This window comes from Mytilus edulis, chromosome 5 (assembly GCF_963676685.1).
Source record: "Mytilus edulis chromosome 5, xbMytEdul2.2, whole genome shotgun sequence".
NCBI classification, from domain to species: domain Eukaryota; kingdom Metazoa; phylum Mollusca; class Bivalvia; order Mytilida; family Mytilidae; genus Mytilus; species Mytilus edulis.
The window spans coordinates 31,146,485-31,167,444 of NC_092348.1; the positions used below are offsets into that span (position 1 = coordinate 31,146,485).

The window sequence follows — 20,960 nt, forward strand, 5'->3', positions numbered from 1 at the left end:
AAGATGTGGTATGATTGCCAATGAGACAACTCTCCACAAGAAACCAAATTGTCACAAAAATTAACAACTATAGGTCACCGTACGGCCTTTATCAATAAGCAAATCCCATACCACATAGTCAGCTTTAAAAGGCCCCGAAATGACAAAGTAAAACAATTCAAACGAGAAAACTAACGGCCTCATTTATGTTAAACAAAAAATGAACGAAAAACAAAAATGTAACACATAAACAACGACAACCACTGAATTACAGGCTCCTGACTTGGGACAGACACAAACATACAGAATGTGGCGGGGTTAAACATGTTAGCGGGATGCCCCCCCCCCTAAACCTAGGAGAGTGGTAAAACAGTACAACATAAGAACGAACTATAAACATCAGTTTGAAAAGGCTTAACTCATCAGATGAACAAAAATAAAATGCATATTGCCAAATTTGGTTTGACATTGAAATCATATGTTCAGGTTACGTTTTGTTGTCAACTAACCATCTCTGTCATAAGAGAAAATTCAAGGCTGTGGTCTCAGACATACACGATAGTTCTGTATATTTCAAGGAAACTATTGCAAGAAATCAGAAAATGTCAGAATCACAGATTTAAAGACGAGTAATTATTTTAAGATTTTATTCTCTTTACATATAAGTTACATCTTTGTAACAAGTTTGCAAGAAAAGGGAGAAAAGTGAACACAATACATAGAATGATACATGTTAAAATACCCGTGTTTGTAAAAAGAAAAATATATTTAAAAAACACCATAATCTAGTCTTTAAAATAATGAATATACAAAACGACATTGGACCTTATTCAAATCAAATATTATCATAATAAATAAACATAATTATCATATAGACATATAATGCCGATTTTACCATTTCAAATTTTGTGTTTCTAATAAAGCTGCAAAAACAGTAGAAAAAAAAAGATTGTAATAAAGAAAGACAATTTGTTTCGTCCGTCATTTCATTTAATCTACTGTGACTATGAGTACATAAAAGATAATTTTTATATCATATGAAACAATAATATCTTCAAACGTTTTTAAAAAGAGTTATGTTAAAACAATATTGCAGATAACGTATTGAGGTACAATGTATCGGATTTCGGGTGCTGGTTGTCAGCCCTTTTTCAATTGTTTACTTTTACCATTATGACCCATTGACTAGCTTATAACACAACAGTTGCTGTTTTGCGTTGAGGTAGAAGGTGCAGTATCTGCATGAACAGTTTTACTGGCATCTTCTTTCAGTTTGGACGTGGTCTCGACTGCTTGTTTATTACCATCACCGGACGGGCTATCGTCTGCAGGTTTATTACCGCCACCATCATCGCCATCATTAGCCAGTCGATGGATAAGTGACATGAACATCTCCGTTACATTTTCGTTCGTTTTTGCGCTTGTTTCTGTGTGGGGTAAATTTTCCTTTTCTGCAAAATTCTAAAAAAAAAAGCATGAAGTTACTTGATTTCAACCTTACATTATGAGATTGTTTAAAAAGTGATACGTATATTTAGAGTTTATAATTAGTTGGATGAAACTATTTTAGTAGAATTTAACTTTTCTAGCATGGCATTAGCACTTGCACATTTTAAACTCTCCATGCCAAGACAACGTTATGACTTGATAATACTAGTAGTAACCACTGTTTGCCATGGCGTTGTCCGTTGGCACAACTTTTTGGAATTTTGGATCCTCAATGCTCTTCAACATTTCACTTGTTTGGCTTAATATTTTTTTTGATATGAGCGTCACTGATGTGTCTTATGTAGACGAAACGCGCGTCTGGCGTACTAAATTATAATCCTGGTACCTTTGTTAACTATTGAATATCACTTTGGTATATTCCGCCTTTCTTTTAATATAAAATTTCAAGTGTGGTGAACGAAAAGCACCGATATCATATATTTTTCTCGCAAAAGTGATATTGTAAAATCGTGTATTCGAAAAAATAAACACTACCTTAGTACAAATAAATACAAGATGTTGACTCAACTATCCATATACCACGATTTATGTTTTTATACCTACTGCAAACAATTTTGGAGAGCACATTGGTATCACTTAATTTATTCAAACAATGAGATGAGGTATGATTGTCAGATTGTCAATGCAAAATTTATCTTATGACGTGGATTTAGGCAATTATAGGTCACTTTAAGGCCCTCAACTACGAACAAAACACAAAAAAAAATCATACAGCAAACAATAACAACCATTCAATTATAGGCGCCGGACTTGGTACAGGCACATACACGTGAAAGTTAAACATGTTCATGAGCTCCCAACCCTCTCTAAACCTTCCGTACTGGTGTAAGAACAAAATGTAAAAATCGGTTGGACTGACTTGACTCTAAGTTATGTTTGAACCTTCAGAATGATTTTTAATGGCGTTACAAAGAAATGAGTAAAAGAAAACAAGATAAAAATATCAAGTTTAAAACGTCTTATTTCATGATTATTTACATGTACATGTATGTTTACTAAATGTATTCCTATTTTGTATTACTGTAGTACACTGCAATCCTAATATTGTCTTTTTTAAAATATATTTTGGTCAAACCATTACCGCTTATGAATTAATCATTTGTACCCTGCCTACCCTTCTAGAGCACCTGAGACCGCTCAAGTTGTTGGTGGGGTTCGTGTCGCACAATCTTTTATTTTCTAAACTGTGTTTTGCGTACTATTGTTTTTTTCTGTTGTTGTTTTTTTTCAGTTTATGTTGGTGTTATGAGTTTGAATGTCCCTTTGGTATTTTCGCCTCTCATTTGTAGACTAAGATAAATAGTATCAAATTAACTCTTTAAATTTAACGTGCGTTTCTGGATTGAACTTAAAAAGCATCTTATGTCAATTTTCTGTTAGGCCTATATGAAAGATATGTATTTTTATATAGACAAAAAAATATATAATCAAACCTACAGGTAGACCCAAATTATCTTGATAAAGCTTAAATCACAGCTTTTAAATATTCGGCTTTGAGCGTTCCTAATGAAGTTTAATCCAGAAAAGCGCTTCGGATGTATGGTATTTATAAGTATTTCAATTTTGGATTTTCACTTTAACTACATACTCTTAAGATAAATCCAAACATTAGGTAATATGAATATGTTTTCTGTCGATTACTTGCAGATGTGTGTCTTAGAAAGTAGTGCAATAATGGATGAGGACGCGGACATGGACAAAGGTCTCCAGAAATCCATGTCCGTGGACTTGTTAAGAAAAATTAAAATGGGAATTGAATAAATATTAGTAAATTTGAGGAAGTAAGACACTTTAAGGTTTGATCAAATATCTTTACCTCGACGTCCAGTTTGTTTATTTCACGTTCCAAGTCAGATTTGTTTCCTACCAGAAATGCAATGGCCTCCTCATTATTGAATGTTCTCCATCGTTCTAATATATCGCTCGCTATCTCTAAAGATTCCTGAAGAAAAACAAATTGGTTTGAATAAACTGCTGTTAATGCCACATAGTATGAAATGTCAACTTAGGTAAGATTAGGAATGACTGTTGTCCATGACGTCAATTTGTCTGTTCATTTGAGCTTTCTTTTCACCAGCCTGTTACATTACACTGATAAACACATTTTGTTCTCAAAGGGGTATTTTATTGTAAACTAAATAAACCCCTTTTTTTGTAAATTGTTTTGTTATAAATTAGACATTACTTTTTTTATTCTTTCATATTGTTTTCCTTTCGGGGCCTTTATAGCCGAATATACGGTATGGGATGCACATTGAGAAAAACATACCGTGACCTTTAACTTTTTTTACCTACAACCATTTACATGACCTTATTTTTAATTGGTGTCAGTTTTTGGGGTTGGGGTTTGTTTTTGTTTTCAGTTTTTTTGTTTTTAACTCTTTTTTTAAAAAATATTTTGACGATAATGATCATAAATTTGTGTCTTTGGACTTCTTGTTGAAGCTTATATTGGTCTATAGTATTGGAGCTTGTGAATGTCATTTAAGTCGACCTAAACTTTGAAATCGGCTGTAAGAAATGAATTGATCATCTCTGAGAGATGAATGGGTTTATATTTGGTGATAGGACTTCTTAAAGTCATATGAAACCTCAAAATTAAAAAAAATGATGCATGTGTTTTTATAACAAAACGTATAGTTTTCATTATTAAACTTATATACATATACTTTTTTTGAAGAATATTCTTTAATTTGTCCGCATTTAGAAGAAGTTTACTTTTTTTAATTGCTTGCTTCCAGGAAGCAATTCGCCGACATATTTTCCGTTTGCAAAGTGATTTTATCGTGAACCTTCTTGTACAAATCCGGTGATCGCAATACGCATGAATCTGTCTGAAATAAACTATTATCTGATTGTACATGTTAAACACGTGCTCAATATCCATGGTTTTTTGTTGAATGTTTACTATTCGGTAAACTTCGGAGTCAAAACACGGCATTAAATGAGCTGTCATATGTTTTAAATCATAACAGACAGAGAGAAAAAATGACGATTTTACGATCGTAAAAAATGATAAAATCATGCACAGAAGACTAATTAGTTTATGATATATACGTGATTGGTTCAAGAACTGGATAAACATTATTTTTCACCAGTCACTTGTTTCATATGACTTTAAATGAACAAAATGTTAGCAGAACTCACTTGTTTTGATATATCATAGACGATAATAGTTGCATTCATTTCTTCATAGTAATTGATAGAATAGCCCTCGTACTTTCTATCTCCATCTGTGTCTTTCTGAAACATAATTGTTGTTCATTTTTAAGAAATTGTATTGCCTATTGGTATGAGTGCCTTTAAGACAACTCTCCATCCAAGTCACATTTGTTAAAGTAAACCATAATAGGTCAAAGTACGGTCTTCAACCCGGAGTCTTGGCTCACAACAAACAGCAAGCTATAAAGAGCCCCACAAATTACTAGTGTGAAACCATTAAAACAGGAAAACCAACTGTCTTATCTATATATAAAAAAAGAGGAGAGAAACGAGAAACTCTTATGAACCACACGAACAAACGAAAACTACTGAACATCAGATGCCTGACTTAATACAGGTAGAAACACATACAGCGGTTTTAAACGTTTTAAGAGTCATTCTCTGTAAGCATCAAAATCATGAAAATGACATGTCACATAATTGGCTCAAAATTTGTAAAAATGTTCTAATCATTGAGATAAACCAAAATATAAATCAAGTTCCACATAAAATTTTGTAACAGCATGGACAGTTTTCAGTCCATTTTTGTAAGTTGAAAAAAGGCTAAACATATGCAATTATTATTTGATGTGTATGGCCTTTCATAGAATAGAAAAGTAAAATATGTTTGTTATTATGACTAAGTATGGTTATGACATATTCAAAAAATGCATTTAGAAAATATAGTATTTATTAGTTTTGTCAAGAAGTTATCCCCAAAAAGTGGCAAATTCCTTGTGTATTGGGAGTACCAACCTTACCTTTATCTAAAACAATAGTGTAAAGCAATTATTTCAAAGTATTGTATGATTGAAATTGTGATGCATTTATCTAATATTATATTTAATTCATTGAAAGTTGACCGTTTCTGTAAGGTCAATTTAAATTTCAATGAGCGTAATCTCTTATATCAATATATGATTTGTAAAATATAAATTATTAATCCTGGAATTTTAGAAAAACTAATTGCTGAAACTTTTACTCAATTTGTTCATAGATACAAATATTTGGTTAGGATGTTTAACTTGTAGCGCAATATTAAAAAACGAGATATGATATCCAGCTTTTTATGGTGATGTTGTTTACAGAGTCCGTAAATTTACATACGATCTCTGTATCTTTGAAGAAACTTAAATGGTTATCAATATTTCACCTTCCAGACAGAAAAGGGTTAAGCTCTCATTAGCATGTTTAACACCGTTAAATTCTTCTTACGCATGCCCCATGACAAGAGCCTACTTAAGTCATAGAGCGGAAAGTCAAATGACCAAAAATAATATAGTGTATTGACTTTTATGGTTGACATTTTAAAAAGAAATGCGTGTAAATAACCTAAAAAGGCAAAATCGACTGAATATTAATAAATTCAAACATTTCATACTTACAAGATGTAGACGAATTTCTTTTCCATTTACTTCAACAGTATGTGACTTCTGTAAAGTGACAAAACAAAACAAAATCATATGTTTAGTCTTTTGTTTTATTCAGTTTGCATATGGCATATTAAGCTTTCATGAATTCAAACTTTGCAAATATTTTATTTCGAAATTAAAATAATCATAGAAACATGCGTTTTCATATTTTATAGAGCAAATTTATCTAAATAAGGCACCTTTATTCATTCATTTATTAATTTACTAGTAAGATCGTTTGAATAGCATATGCAATAATGAATTCCATTCCGTACTTTAATAAAAAATGACAATGGTTCTTTTTTTATGTTGACATGTTAATGGTGATATGATATTGGAATAGCAAATGTCTACATAATTATAAATATGTCATCACGAAAACTATGCATGTACTGTGAGTAATGAGACGTCGCTTAAACGACGAAAATATATAAAATAATCATAAACATGATAAATATAATAAAAGAAAAAAAATTGTTCACATACCAATTGAAGGTCTTTCCACCCGAAAAGATCTTTTTTGATATAAAAATATTAAAATTCGATTTTAAATGTCATTTACAGCGTCTAACGATAGCATACTGTACGCTGGTTTAAAAAATACATGATTTCTAGGGGGGATCAAAGGGGAGACCATTTGTTACTCCTAGTTTGAAAAATGTCACTTCCGGTATTATTTGACAATTTACCTGACCCAGAATCCAAAAGTATGTGGTTTCTTTTTACTTATACATTACAAAAGTACAAAAAAATTGCTACTTCCGTTATCTTATCATGTATATGTTACAGTAAATAGGTCAAATTAGGAATTACATGTGATCACTAAACAATTCAGTAAATACCTGTAATTACTAGTCGAATTAGTGATAACATGTATTTACTAATTGTTTCAGTAAGTACAGGTAATCACTGATTTGGCCTCTCTAATCGATGTCCAATTTTTAGCTTCTCGAATCGACGTCCGTTTTATGGGCATATGCAAAGATCCAAACGCCGAGATATTTTGGGCCGACATGCCGTAAATATCCAAGATAAATGAACAAAATTGCAAAAGGGAACCGAAAAAGGTTATAACAGAACTGAAAATGGATTGTCTGAGAAAGATGTAAATACAGTTCTATGTCAATATTTTTGCATAATTAATTATATGCGACAAATAAAATACATTAACAAAATATTTTTCTAAATCTATTAACGATGTTTACAGGACCATTGGTATATCAATTTTTTACGTAATTTAAGAAATTATTCAAAAAAAAATACAATGGCATGTGGTGTGATTGCAAATGGAACAACTATGCATTCGAATTCAAACGAAGTGATGTAGGCAATCATAATCAATCGTACGTCCTTTACCAACGATAAAGTCGTCAATTAAAGGCCATGACATGCAAACCAATTGGAACTGAACATTAACGACCTTCCCTATAACAAAACAATTCCAAAAAACAGATATGACAGACATTAAACCAACCAAAACCACATTAAATATTTGGCTTGGTTAAACATGTTTGTCAGTGTGTAATCCTAAACTGGAATGGTGGTGTAACAGCACAACATAAACACATAATGCCAATTTAAGTTTTATATGTTTCACTGCAGGTGTAAAACTATAAATGTGTTGAATATCTTACAGAGTCTAAATTATAATTACCTCAAAATAGTTGGCTTTACTTCTTTAATGTGTCCATTGTTGAAGACTGAATGTTGCCCTTTATATGTAGTTTTGGTTTCTTTGTCGTCGGGATCTCATTGATGTATACTCACTAGTAATTTATCAATATGAATATGAATGAAATTCGTCAACGTAGATCGACTTGATTAGTTTCTATTAAATATCATTACTCAAATTACCTTTCTGTGGTTGAAGAAAATCTTTAGGGTAAATATGTATAATTATTTGAAAATTATATTGCTTTAAGAACTCCATAATTCATCGTTTATTGCGTATTTGAAAATTTCAAAATCAATCAACGTCCTACGAATGTACATGTATAAATGTAAGTGCAGTTATTTGTTATTTCATTAGTTATTGAACATCGATAAGAGAGGACTACAATCTATCAGACGTCATGTTGGCAATACATGACGTCCAATTGGACGTTGATTTGAGGATCAAAATATTGGACGTCAATTAGAGAATGTGACATCAGATTTGGACGTCGATTTGAGGAACGGGCGTCGATTAAAGACCAGACGTCGATCTGAGACTACATATATATATATATAATAAGCGACATCTTTTGAAACAAAACTTCAGCTCAAGAAAAACATTTGGCAATAGTAAAATAAATCAGAATAAAACCACGGAAAAAGTGTGAAGACCTTAATTGATATTAGCATATATAGACCACTTCCAAATGGAATTGATTTTGTTTTATAGGTTAACATATAAGTTAATTTTTTATTTAACCTATAGAAGAAAGATTTTTTTTGTGGATCGAATTAGTCAATCAAAGGTTTATCTTTGTTTCACTTCAGTTTTGGCATTATCTTCTTTTAATAACCGAACACACATTAATAAGGTCATCTCTAGCTAAGTGGTTAAATTGAGGTTCACATGAATACGGATTCTATGAGGTCGAATAATTCACTTGTAAGTGAATAATTCATCATCGATTTTTCTTAGCGTCTGTTGACAAAATTGAACCATTCCAGCTGCTAAAAGCGAATTATTATCTCACTATATCACTTTCATTGATGATTGAACAATACAAATTATAATTTAATTTTTATAAATATCTCGCTATTGCCTCTTCAAACTGCTGTTTAATGTTTGTTTTTTTTTCCTTTTTCATGTGGGAATTTGTATAGGGGAGCAACTTTATGTCATTATCGTAATTTTAAATCCCACGTTATCAATTCACTTTTTTATTATAAAAAGTAGTCTTTACTTACGCCACCTATACGTTGTGTAGGTATATGTTCTTCAGTGAAAGTATCCCCCTAAAAGAAATCAATGACCGAATTGATAACCATTTTTTGGATACACATTGCAGTCGTACTGGTTGCACGAATATATTTTTGAGGGATCTTGTCTTTGAATAACGATAGTTTAAAGTTAATGTTATACATGTGCATTTCTTTTACAGTAGTAATTTTTTGGGGTCCTTTAAAGCTTGCTTTTCGGTGTGAGCCAAGGCTCAGTGATGAAGACTTATGACCTTTAATGGTTTACTCTTACAAATTATGACTTGGATGGGGAGCTGTCTGTATATGACACTTCAACCACATCTACTTATATTTATTAAGTTAATACAAATTGACAAATTTCAAATTTCAACGAAGAAAAATTATGGTATTTAAAACTGAATTGAATGTCAAGAAAGTCAATAACAGTAATGTGAAATAACAAAAAAATAATTAAACATTTTGTTTTCAATCTTAAGTAAAGCAAGCCTTATCAAAAGGGGTATAATAGCTTATAGATAATTATACATTGTGACTATTGAAAAAAATATAAATGCATATACATAATACAGATAATATATGCATTGCATTTATTTCAAGTGATGGTGTATCGTCGTACCTATCAAAATATCGCATATGAAAGATATAAAGATAACATTCTATCATAAAAAATAAATTTATGCATACATTTTTTCAAAACTAGTAAATATATGTAGTTTCAAAAACACTTGTGATCTTTTAAATTGAATAATCTTTTCCTCTCAAGACTTTGGCAGGTATGTGGACTTTCTGTGTCAATATCGCAGATTTTATATGGTTAATAAACTTAGAAGTTATATTACTTTTGTGTGCAAACTATGTATTTCTATCATCTCCTGTTCTTGTGGAAATTTGTATATTACAATGACATGCCTTTCTAGTTTATCTTTAACCGGTTTTCAATGTGATAAATGTTATATGAATACTGTCTTTAATATCAAATTTAAATGTTTCATCTCTGTTGAAGTTCTTTGTTCTTTCGCGATTGTAAGATGTTCTAATAAATGTTTTACTCACAACAAAGCGATTCACCAAGCTTGTTTTCCCACATCCTGAGGATCCTGTCACTAGTATTGATAATATATTGCTGAAATAATGCAAAATATTAAGACATGGAAATGGACTTATGTGGGCAAGCTTTCACCACCCCGTGCTATGACATAAATGAAGGTAGCCAAAAGTGACCTGCTGGAATATTTTTATTGTTATCTTTTATTGTAATTTTCATTTTCTAGTGCTGGATTGATATTTGTGGATTGAGATTCCCCGATGCTTTCTTCAAGGAGTAGTGAGTAAAAAACAATAACGTGATAATACCTTTTTTTTTTAATTCTCCGTTCATCAAATTATAAACTATTGAAATATCTACCGCTTCTAATATGTCAAGCAAATATTAAAATAAAATTTAATTCAAAATTTAATATGTAATGGTTTAAAATCGTTAAATAGTTCAAACCTTCTTTAAAAACTTGTCCGGGTCGATATAAGATGGTTTGAGTTGACTTAACAAAGTCGGTCCAAAATTTCTCCGGACCAACTTGTCCAATAATCATCACTTATGCGTAAGACAGATTATGATTGTTTTGCCTAATACTAAACGCTAAGGTAACAAATGATTTTGTAATATTAAAAAATCCATTGATAAATATTCAAAAATTATTTTGTAATATTTTTTTCTTTTTTTTTATTATTTATTAAACTTCCAATTTACAACATAATAAACACAAATATAACAGCAATATATAAATCTATATATATTATCTAATCAATACATCTTTTCTATTAGGAAGCAATTTTTTTTTTTAAATATACAAATATAAGATAAATAGTAAAGCAGTTTGAACACGGGAGAGAGAGAGAGAGAGAGAGAGAGAGAGAGAGAGAGAGAGAGAGAGAGAGAGAGAGAGAGAGAGAGAGAGAGAGAGAGAGAAAGATAGTTAGAGAGAATAGTGTGGTGAGTTTTGAATATAATTCATCTAGACATTAGTAAAAACAGCATTTTCATTATAACATGTATACTATTAAATTTAAAGTATATACATTTTTGTACTTAACTAAGTAATCTATCAAAAACATCCCATTCTCTGAGAAGCTGATGTTCACATTTGTTTTTCATAACAATATGTTTATCCATTGCATACACATATTTCATCTTTTCTTTTACTGACTTTATTGACAGTTTTTTTTTTAAACATGTGGAATTATAAATATATTGCTTTATGGTAAGAAAAAGAATATGTTCTGCATTGCCTTTTGATATTTTTGCAATGTAACCAAACAAAAAAACTTCTTTTGTAAAAAGTACACTAATTCCATTGGTCAGAAACCAATTCTCAATCTGTTCTAATAATAATTGTATGTTCACATTCCAAAAATAAATGTTCTAATGTTTCAATTTCTCTATTACAAAATGTACAATTTGGATTATCATTAATCTTAATTTAAAAGAAGAAATTTGTTTGTAGCTAAGATTCGACGATTGAATCTATACTGTAGCCACTGTAACTTAGTATTATTTGTGACAACAAATGGCAGTTTATAAAAAAAATTCCAATGATTTTGATCAAAGCCAAAAATTTCAGTCCATCTTAACTGACTAGTGGGAACACTGCCATTTTTATTTAAAACAATATACATATCTTTAGATCCTTTTGAACTTTTAACAAGTCTTTTAATAGCCGATGGAGTTAAAGGTAGTTCTAATTATATCTCATGAAATTCACATTTACCTGAAACATTTCTTCTATTTTTTGATGAGAGAAAAAAGCCCCATCTTCATTTACAATATCATTTATAAATCTTATACCATTTCGGCAGGCATGTAATGATTCCTTGTTTTTGCGTAACAGAAAGTTCACCAATCTCAGTACTGTAGTTCAAGGAGTCTACAACAAAAAAATTCAAATCTCTGCAAAAAAAATCAAAGAACTCTGTGGACAAACCATCAGATCCTGGTGATTTATTATTTTTCATATTTTTCAATATCAAACCAGCTTCTTCAATTGTTATTTCACCATCAAGAATTTTTTTCTCATCATCAGTAATTTTTTTAAACTTTATATCTTCCAATCCTTCTTCAAGTTCGCTGAATTTATCTCCCTTTGGCTTATCTTTATTCTTATATAAATATTCATAAAAAGATTTTACATCTTTTAAAATATCTTTTTGTTTTGAAATTACATCTCCATTTCATTTTTCTACTTTTGGTATTATCTTATTTGTAAATTTTTTTGATTCTAGCCCACAAAAATAGCTAGTAGGGTTTTCACCCTCTTCTACCCATTGTATTTTTGATACAATTATTTTCCCTTTAATTTTTTCTTTTCTTATATTTTCTAATTCACATTTGTTAGTTTCCAAAATCTGTATTGAACCTTCATCTACCTTTTCTTCCAAAATAAGAATTTCATTTCTAAGATCTTTCTCTTGTTTTTCTGTTACCTTTTTCTTATAACTTGAATATGATATAATTTTACCTCTAATTTCCATCAACATTGTCTCAAAATAATTGACTGTTAATATTAAAATGGAGATCTTTATTATTCATGTCATCTATTCACTCTATATCATACACAGTTACATATTGTTTTTTAACTTCTACTATTTTTTCTTCAACAATCTTTATATATTATGGATCATACAATAATGAATTACTAAATTTCCACAATCCTCTACCTCGATCAAATGGATTAAATTCTAGATTTAATACAACCATAGAATGATCAGAGCGATAGCTGGGCTCAATATTACAATTTTTCAAACAGCATAGTAAATCTTCAGACAAAAGAAAAAAATCTAGCCTTGCTTGTTCAAAGGGGTTCTTTTTCTCCATGTGAATAGCTTCAAATCTGGGTAAAGTTTACGGAAAGGGTAAATGAGAAACCTTTCTTTAATAAGTTCTAAAACTTTCCCCCGAGCATTTGGGTTATTTACATGTAAATAGTTAAAATAGTCTATAATTCAGGGTTGGGATCAAGATTAAAATCACCACATATCATATAGCTATCATTACAAAAATCATCTATAATTGACATAATTTGATCATAAAAAATTGGATTATCTATATTTGGTCCATAAATAGTTACATGTACAAGTGTAAGATGTAAAGTATCAACAACTAAGTCTTATACTAAAAAATTGCCACCAACATCTTTTTTTTTCTCTTAGGACCTTAAACTCAAAGTTGTTATTGAACATAACTGCTACACCTCTTGAATTTGAATTATAAGATGAAAAATAACTATCATATCCCCACATAGCTCTTATATTATTTTCATTTTCACATAAGAAATGAGTAATCTTGTAAACAGTAAATATTGTAATTCTTTGTTCTTAAATAGTTAAAAACATTTCTTCTTTTAACACTATCTCCTGAACCTTGGCAATTAACAGGTAATACCTTCAGGGCACCCATGATATGATGTCAATAAATACACAAGCACATAACATGACCGTAAACAAATCTAATAGTAATATCTGATTATTCTCCATATGTGTAAAAAAAAAAACAACTTTCACCAACATAAAGATGCATAAAAAATGATAAACAGGATAACTCACCATATACTAAACCAAACCAAAATGCAATAGAATGATATTGCAGAAATGCAATAATTAATAAAAAGAATAAAGGACTGGAAAGAGAAAAAAAGAGATAAAAACAAAAATTTAGCATCAAAATGGCAAACATTTTTGATTGAATTATTGTCAAAAAAATAGTTTTTTGCAGTATAATTGTTCTTTCAATTTTATATATCCTGTATATGATTTATCAGTTATGACAGTCAACTATTTTACAAAGTGGAGAAAACTTTTATAGTATTAGGATTTATCCCATGAAAATAAGAATAGCACTTTTAACATTTTTTTAAAAATAAATTAAAGCTCATCAAGACATAATGTACATGTAACAATGAAAGTCAAGTACTAAGTTAACTACTTAATATTTTTTTTGTCTCAATCTAAGAAAAATGTCATCAAATTTATTGAGCTTCAGCAGTAGACCATCAGATATCCTTCCATATACACCACAGTTGAAGTACCATACGTCGCTGAACCATTCACTCTCATTTAGTCTTTTCGTCAATTCAATGTTTCTTTCGTAAATGTCATCATAAAATCTTTACATGGTCTTATTTTGTAATATTAAAAAATCATTTTTGTCGAGCTTTTGACTTTTATCGAAAAAGCGAGACATATCGATCCTACATTCCGTCGGCGGTGGCGTCCACATATATTCACTCTGTGTTTAAAGTTTTTGAAAGTTTAATTACTTTCTTTAACTATTCTTGATTTTTACCAAACTTGGACAGAAGCTTGTTTACATGTATGATCATAAGATAGTATCCAGAAATAAATTTCTTAAAACACTATGTTGTTAAATATTTTCAAATTTTAATAACTTTCTTTAACTATCCTGGATTTATACAAAACTTGGACAGAAGCTTGTTAATGATCAGAAGTAAATTTTGTTGTACAAAATACCCTTTTTTCCAATTTTACTTATAAATGAACTTAGTTTTTCTGCCAGTTAATAAATAAATGATTCTTTTATATCAATAAATAAATATCAACAACGGCTTGCCATAGATCCCTCGGTTTCAGTTTGTAACCCGGATTTGTTTTATCTCAATCGATTTATGACTTTAAACCGGTATACTACTGTTGCTTTTATTTTTGGAGGTCACTGTTGAACATAGAGCAAATCAGGTATTCATTGTTCCGCCATTCAATACATGCGCTTCAAATGCACCATATAGTTGAGTGATATTTGTATTTGCTTATGTTATATCCATTTGTTATTTTTATAGAGAGTCATATTGCTTTACAAACAATAGGAACTAATTATGATTTTTTTAACGGCATCACTACTAACAAAAAGGTCCCAATTTAAAAAAAAATCTTGTTATTGAATTCATTTCAAGTAAAACCTTCATACAAGTCTACAACTTGTCAACTTGTTTGTTTTCTTATACATGTTATAGTAAGTTAAGCAGAATTCAAATAGAACCCTCTGACGAACAAGAGGAAAAAGACAAACATTGCAAAGTTCTTTAATTTCACTTACATACATTTTGATTATTATCTGTTACATTAAACCCTACAAATTATATATAACATTGCATTTGAGAATAAGTACACTTTAAAAATCTTGAATATAAAAAGGAAGATGTGGTATGATTGCCAATGAGACAACTCGTCACAAGAGACCAAAATTACACAGCAATTAACAACTATAGGTAACCGTATGGCCTTCAACAATGGGCAAAGTCCATACCACACAGACAGCTATAAAAGACCCCGAAATGACAATGTAAAACAATTCAAACAAGAAAACTAACGGACTACTTTATGTACAAATGATGAACGAAAAACAAATATGCAACACATAAACAAACGACAACCACTGAGTTACAGGCTTTTGACTTGGGACAGCCACATTCATACAGAATGGGGCGGGTTAAACATATTAGCGGGATCCAAACCCTCCACTAACCTGGGACAGTGGTGTAACAGTACAACATAAGAAAGAACTGTAAAAATCAGTTGAAAAAGATTTAACTTATCAAATGGATAAAAATACAAATACTTAGTACTACAAATACATGTGGACGTGGCCGGGTACTTGTAAATCCCAACAACAAAAAGACACTAAGTACAGATGTGAAAGTACTCGCAGTTACTGACAGCTAGTTCAAAGCCAAGAACAATTAATTAGAAAAATCATGCATCTAAGACTAAATTAGCAATCAGTACACATCCAACATCCAATGAGTTCAGTGTAAAGACGTCACAAACAGACAGAGAAAAACATGACCTTGTGCAATGCCAAGATACTGGTATCGACAGATTGCAGATCCATGAATGTGTATATGTATATAACAATAACATTTAGTTTGTTTTTAATTAACTGATAACAAAATCAATTTTAATACCAATAAAACAATATTCAATGATCTAATTACAGTGTTGAATTGGTAACCTTTTAGAATAAGTATTTTCAAAGGATCGATAAGTTTACCAGGATCGTTTCTAAATTCCGGGAACGGTAATCAACATTTCCGTAAAAATGATGATGTGTTATTTTGTTTTGAAATAAGTTTTCTACAGGTACAACCAAATTTCAAAACCAAATCTTTATATCTATGGAAGACTTTAGAAAAGGTTTTTAGTTATTTGTGGTTTACCCTGGCGTAATGATTTGTGGTTTTATCCCTGACGTAATAATTTACCAGTATTACATAGATTACGTTTGTTAAAATCAAAAAAGTCACAACAGACATGGGCATAGCGACCGAGTTGTGAAATATAAAAACCGTAAGATGGTGTCAAAGGAACATCACCATCCAAAAAGGGAAAATTAACAATAGGGAACAACAAATCGTTCCTTTTGTCTTAAATTTTAGTGTGGAGTTTCCAGTATAAAACCGAAATATCTAGATCGAGGAAAGGACTAGTTATTACCGTAACGTTTAAATCTAATTTATTTAGAGTAAGTTCCTTTGGGTAAATTGTCGCAGTATATTGCGAAAATTCTTGATTATTTAACGAACAAATACCATCAAGATAACGGTAAGTGTTGTTGAATTCATTAATTAAATGCAATTTAGATTGGTCTTTACTGAGTTTGGTCATAAACTGTGATCATAACAGTACAAAAACAAGTCTGCTATTAAAGGGGTGCAATTAGTGTCCATAAGAATACATACAATCTGTCGATAAACTTTGTTGCCGAAACGTACATAAATATTATCAAGGACAAAATTAACAGCTTCAATCATCTCATCACACTTCCAATTAGTACTAGTATATCTAGAATATTTACCTTTCTCATTAGAGAAAAAGGCTTTAAATGAGTTGCAGCAAATATATTTGCATTCAGATATACCAAACGAACATTTGATTAAATATGTAAACTTTTTTTTGATAATATTGTGTTGAAGTGTAGTGTGAGGAGTAGAAAAGTCAAAACTGTCAACAAAATCAAAAGGTCATTCAAAAGCACGTAATTTATCTAAAGCATCCAAAGAATTCTTTACACTCCAAAAATAGTAAATTCTTATATTTTCATATATTTAATTACAGTAGTTTAGGATACGATCTTTGATAGGAGTTAAGGAACTTGATAAAGCAACTGAAAGATTAGTTGGAGAACACTTACTTGAGGCCGAGATGAAACGACATTTTACTGGTTTTTTGGTGTAGTTTAGGTAACTAATACATAGCAAGGACTTTCAAATGGTCAGAAGAAGTGATGTGGTTATGAAATGTTTGTTTACTATATGACTCTCTGTGGAGCGTATGGAATTTAATGTAGGTGAATTTAAAATTTCATTCTTAAGAACATCAGTGTAGTATTTACGGAATATCATCACTACATTGTTGGCTGCCTTGTCGACCGGTACAATTACAAACCGCTTTTCAAATTCTCGAAGTTTATTTCTAATTCTGGGAATAGGCATATTATGTACTCTAATTAATTATTTACTTCTAAATTATTTTCAAAATGAGATATTCTATTATCGACAAAAGAGGGACGAAAGATACCAGATGGACAGTCAAACTCATAAATCGAAAATAAACTGACAACGCCATTGCAAAAAATGAAAAAAGCCAACAGACAAACAATAGTACACATGACACAACATAGAAAACTAAAAAAATAAGCAACACGAACCCCACCAAAAACTAGGGGTCATCTCAATTCCATAACATTCATACATTTATTTCAATAAGAATCAACAGATTTTTTTATCAGAATTTTCCTGTCTGCACGAATTTTTACAAAACGAGGAATGAGCATCTCTGGTGATCTGACAGTACTATTTCCAATATATTTTAGATGGAGGATGATATTTTGGTCCTTTTTTCAATTTTTTTTAAACTCTCTGTCCTGGACGCTATTGAGGTCCCGGTAATAACATGGTAATAGGGAATATATCTTAACTTTGACGATCCACAGTTTCAAGTAAAAGGAGTATTATTTTCTACATTGACGTCTGATGTTACAATGTACCGACGTATAATTAAAAATTAAACTTCTGCTTGTTTTTTTTGTATGTGTTTGAAATAATAGGTGGTTCGGTGTTATTAAAATAGGGAGGTATAAAGTTTTGTAAAGGTAGAGTAATTAAATATACTACACAAGTTGACAAAATCAATACCTCTGCTAACATATTTAATTTTCAGAAAACGACGTCTGTAATCTTCAGGTTTGTCTATACGCGGGAACAGCCTATGGTGGCAAAAAGCTGTAATTATACGCAAATATTCATACAGTGGGCTGACGAAAGAGATTGTTTCACACTCTTTGAAAATATTATGTCATTTACTAATTGGTACTTGACCCAGTTTAAATAATAATGTATGCCTACCATTGTTTTTAAATATAGATAGGAGATTACCAAATGTATAATTTATACGATGTTTAATTCGTTGATTTCGATTGATACGTTTGCCATATGAGACTTATTAATTCGTTTTCTCTTTTATCCATAATATTCATGATGTCAATAGGATAAGTTGGAGATGTGTTCCCTTGTCGAAGTATATTGTCATTTAGACCCAGGAGATAAGCTGTTTGAAGTCGTTTGATCCAAGACAGTTCGATAATGTTACAGGAATCTTCAATTTGTTTATGCGATTGATCTTGTTGTTTCTGTATCTTTTCGAGCGGTTGAAATTTAATAAATCTAATACTGTGGTTGTGTTTACCTAAATGTTCTTAAATTATGCTTTTGAATTTCTTGGGTTTTCGGAAGCGGTATAGATGTTCCTGTGTTCGTTAAAAAAATTCCCGTCCTGCTTGTCCTACATATTGTATACCACACTTTGGTTTTTGTCATGTTACCAAATAAGTAAGGCTTTTGGTTTTTTCATGTAATGTCACAGGAAAAAGAAAGCGAAAAAGCTCTCCCTTACATTGTTGACCTTAAGATAAACTACAGCAGCTTTGTCATTTTCTGGCATTGAACGGATATTTGTGGATATCCACCTGCATGTTTATTGAATAATCTGGCTGCAGCCGCATTGCCGCCTTTTTCACAATTATAAAAAGTGCTATTCGATTTGGAATTTCGATTGACGGCGGTTGAATTAATATTTGGAATGAGGTTTTTTGAGCACGTGAATATCCTCGAAGGGTTTGTGTTTAACGTTTTCATTTGCTGCTTCATATTTTCATATTGACCCAGACAGACGACCTTAACTAGAATAAATGACAAACGTAATTATTTCAAATTTCTAAATATAAATTTCTTATTTTGAAAAGCAACAATCGGTTTGATAAATAATATTGTGCTTTGCTCATCAATTTTGTCATAACTATGAATTAGCTGTTTACATTCCTCAGCAATCGATTAGCTTAGCTGCATTTATCGAAACCTTTCCGCATTTTGTGTTGCCAACGCTCACTAGCTGCGTACAATAAAATATAAAATATATTACAAGTTCTAACGATTGTCATCACGAATTGATTCACGATGTGCCTGTGTTTGAAATATTGGCCGACATATTGATACAAACTTCTTTAATATTTAGAAAAGTCTTCAAATCTGTAAACATACATTTTGTAACAGGAAAATTTAACTATGCCAACGCTCCTGGGGTTATCATGATTTCATCGTGTATTTTTTTTTTGCCTTATTTTATTAGATCTTAATCAGATGTAGCATTATAAAAATGTTCTGCCTCTAGTATAAGCTAATGCAGTCTTGAAAAATTCTGGGAAACACACTTTTACTGAACACATGTTCACGACGGATTATTTCCCAATCCGGTAAAATGTAATTAATGGTTCATTCGAATCAATACACATGCATATCTAATGGCATGAACTGACTCTAAACTACGATAAAATGTAAAACATACATCTTTAAATTGCTACCCAATAGTTAAACCGATAAATAAGTAAATGAAAAATAAAAAAAATAAAACAATGTTATGGACAAATAGTAAAATCTATTTTAAATTACCTGTTCTTTCGCCATGTTCGCTTATGATGAAAACCCATTTAAATATATACGGTTAATATCTAGGTTGTTTATATCAGTAACCATGCGTGTATTGTGCTTCACCTAGTTCACACTATGATATATATTTTATTTAATCTGTTTTTTTAATAAGAATGGAAATGTTTGATAGTTGAATGAACAAAATTAATGCATTCCTTTAAACTGCGATGACATTGAAAACAGGGATGAAGATGTTGTTAAACAGATATGCCAACATGCTTGGTACATTTACATGAAATAAAAACATCATTTTATTAATCTCGGGTGTGTGTATTTACCTACAACAGGAATGTTAAACCTAAACCAAGGAATTAAAATAGGAAGACACGGAAGGAGTAAAATGAAAAAAATGGTACAGTAAACGAATTGTGTTTGAACGTCAAATATTTTCGCATATGTAATATTTAGATGTTAGTTAAAAGTTCTAAAACGACTTGTCCTATACCCTTTTTTAGATCAGTATTCACAAACATTGTATATAGATGTGAACTTTATACTTGATTGTAAGGAAGGGTAATTCATTACATATAACAAGAGTAGCTTACCCGTTTTTAAATCTCATAAATCAGCTTAGACGACCAATCATAGCAATGAACAAAAAATGATCAAATTGTATTCCATTCAAAAAGTGGCATGACCGGGTGTGTCGATATGGTAAGTATCTCTTTCTGTGCATTCATCACCAGCCATGCATATCCACACTCAGTTAATAGTTATCAAATAAGGTACCAGGAATAAATCTTTCACAATTAAAAACAGGACAGTCAGAACAATAACTGATAAGACGACTATCAACCGAGACATATATGTACAAATACTTTTAGGCAATTTTCTTCATATGGATGTATCAGAAGATAGAGATTCAGCTATACTATATTTTAATAAAAAGCCTTTGGCC

General features: G+C 30.7%; 1 protein-coding gene across 1 annotated transcript; it reads right to left on the reverse strand.

Annotated features, from left to right (window-relative positions):
- Positions 1-611: 611 nt before the first annotated feature.
- LOC139523442 (ras-related protein Rab-1B-like) lies at positions 612-20,115 on the reverse strand. The gene is made up of 7 exons (XM_071317489.1): positions 20,024-20,115; positions 10,068-10,137; positions 9,000-9,047; positions 6,075-6,122; positions 4,636-4,731; positions 3,305-3,430; positions 612-1,440 (listed from the first exon to the last, which is right to left on the reverse strand). Exons 1-7 carry the CDS (start codon positions 20,059-20,061, stop codon positions 1,165-1,167), a joined length of 702 nt encoding a protein of 233 aa, XP_071173590.1. The 5' UTR covers positions 20,062-20,115; the 3' UTR covers positions 612-1,164.
- Between the last annotated feature and the right edge of the window lie 845 nt (positions 20,116-20,960).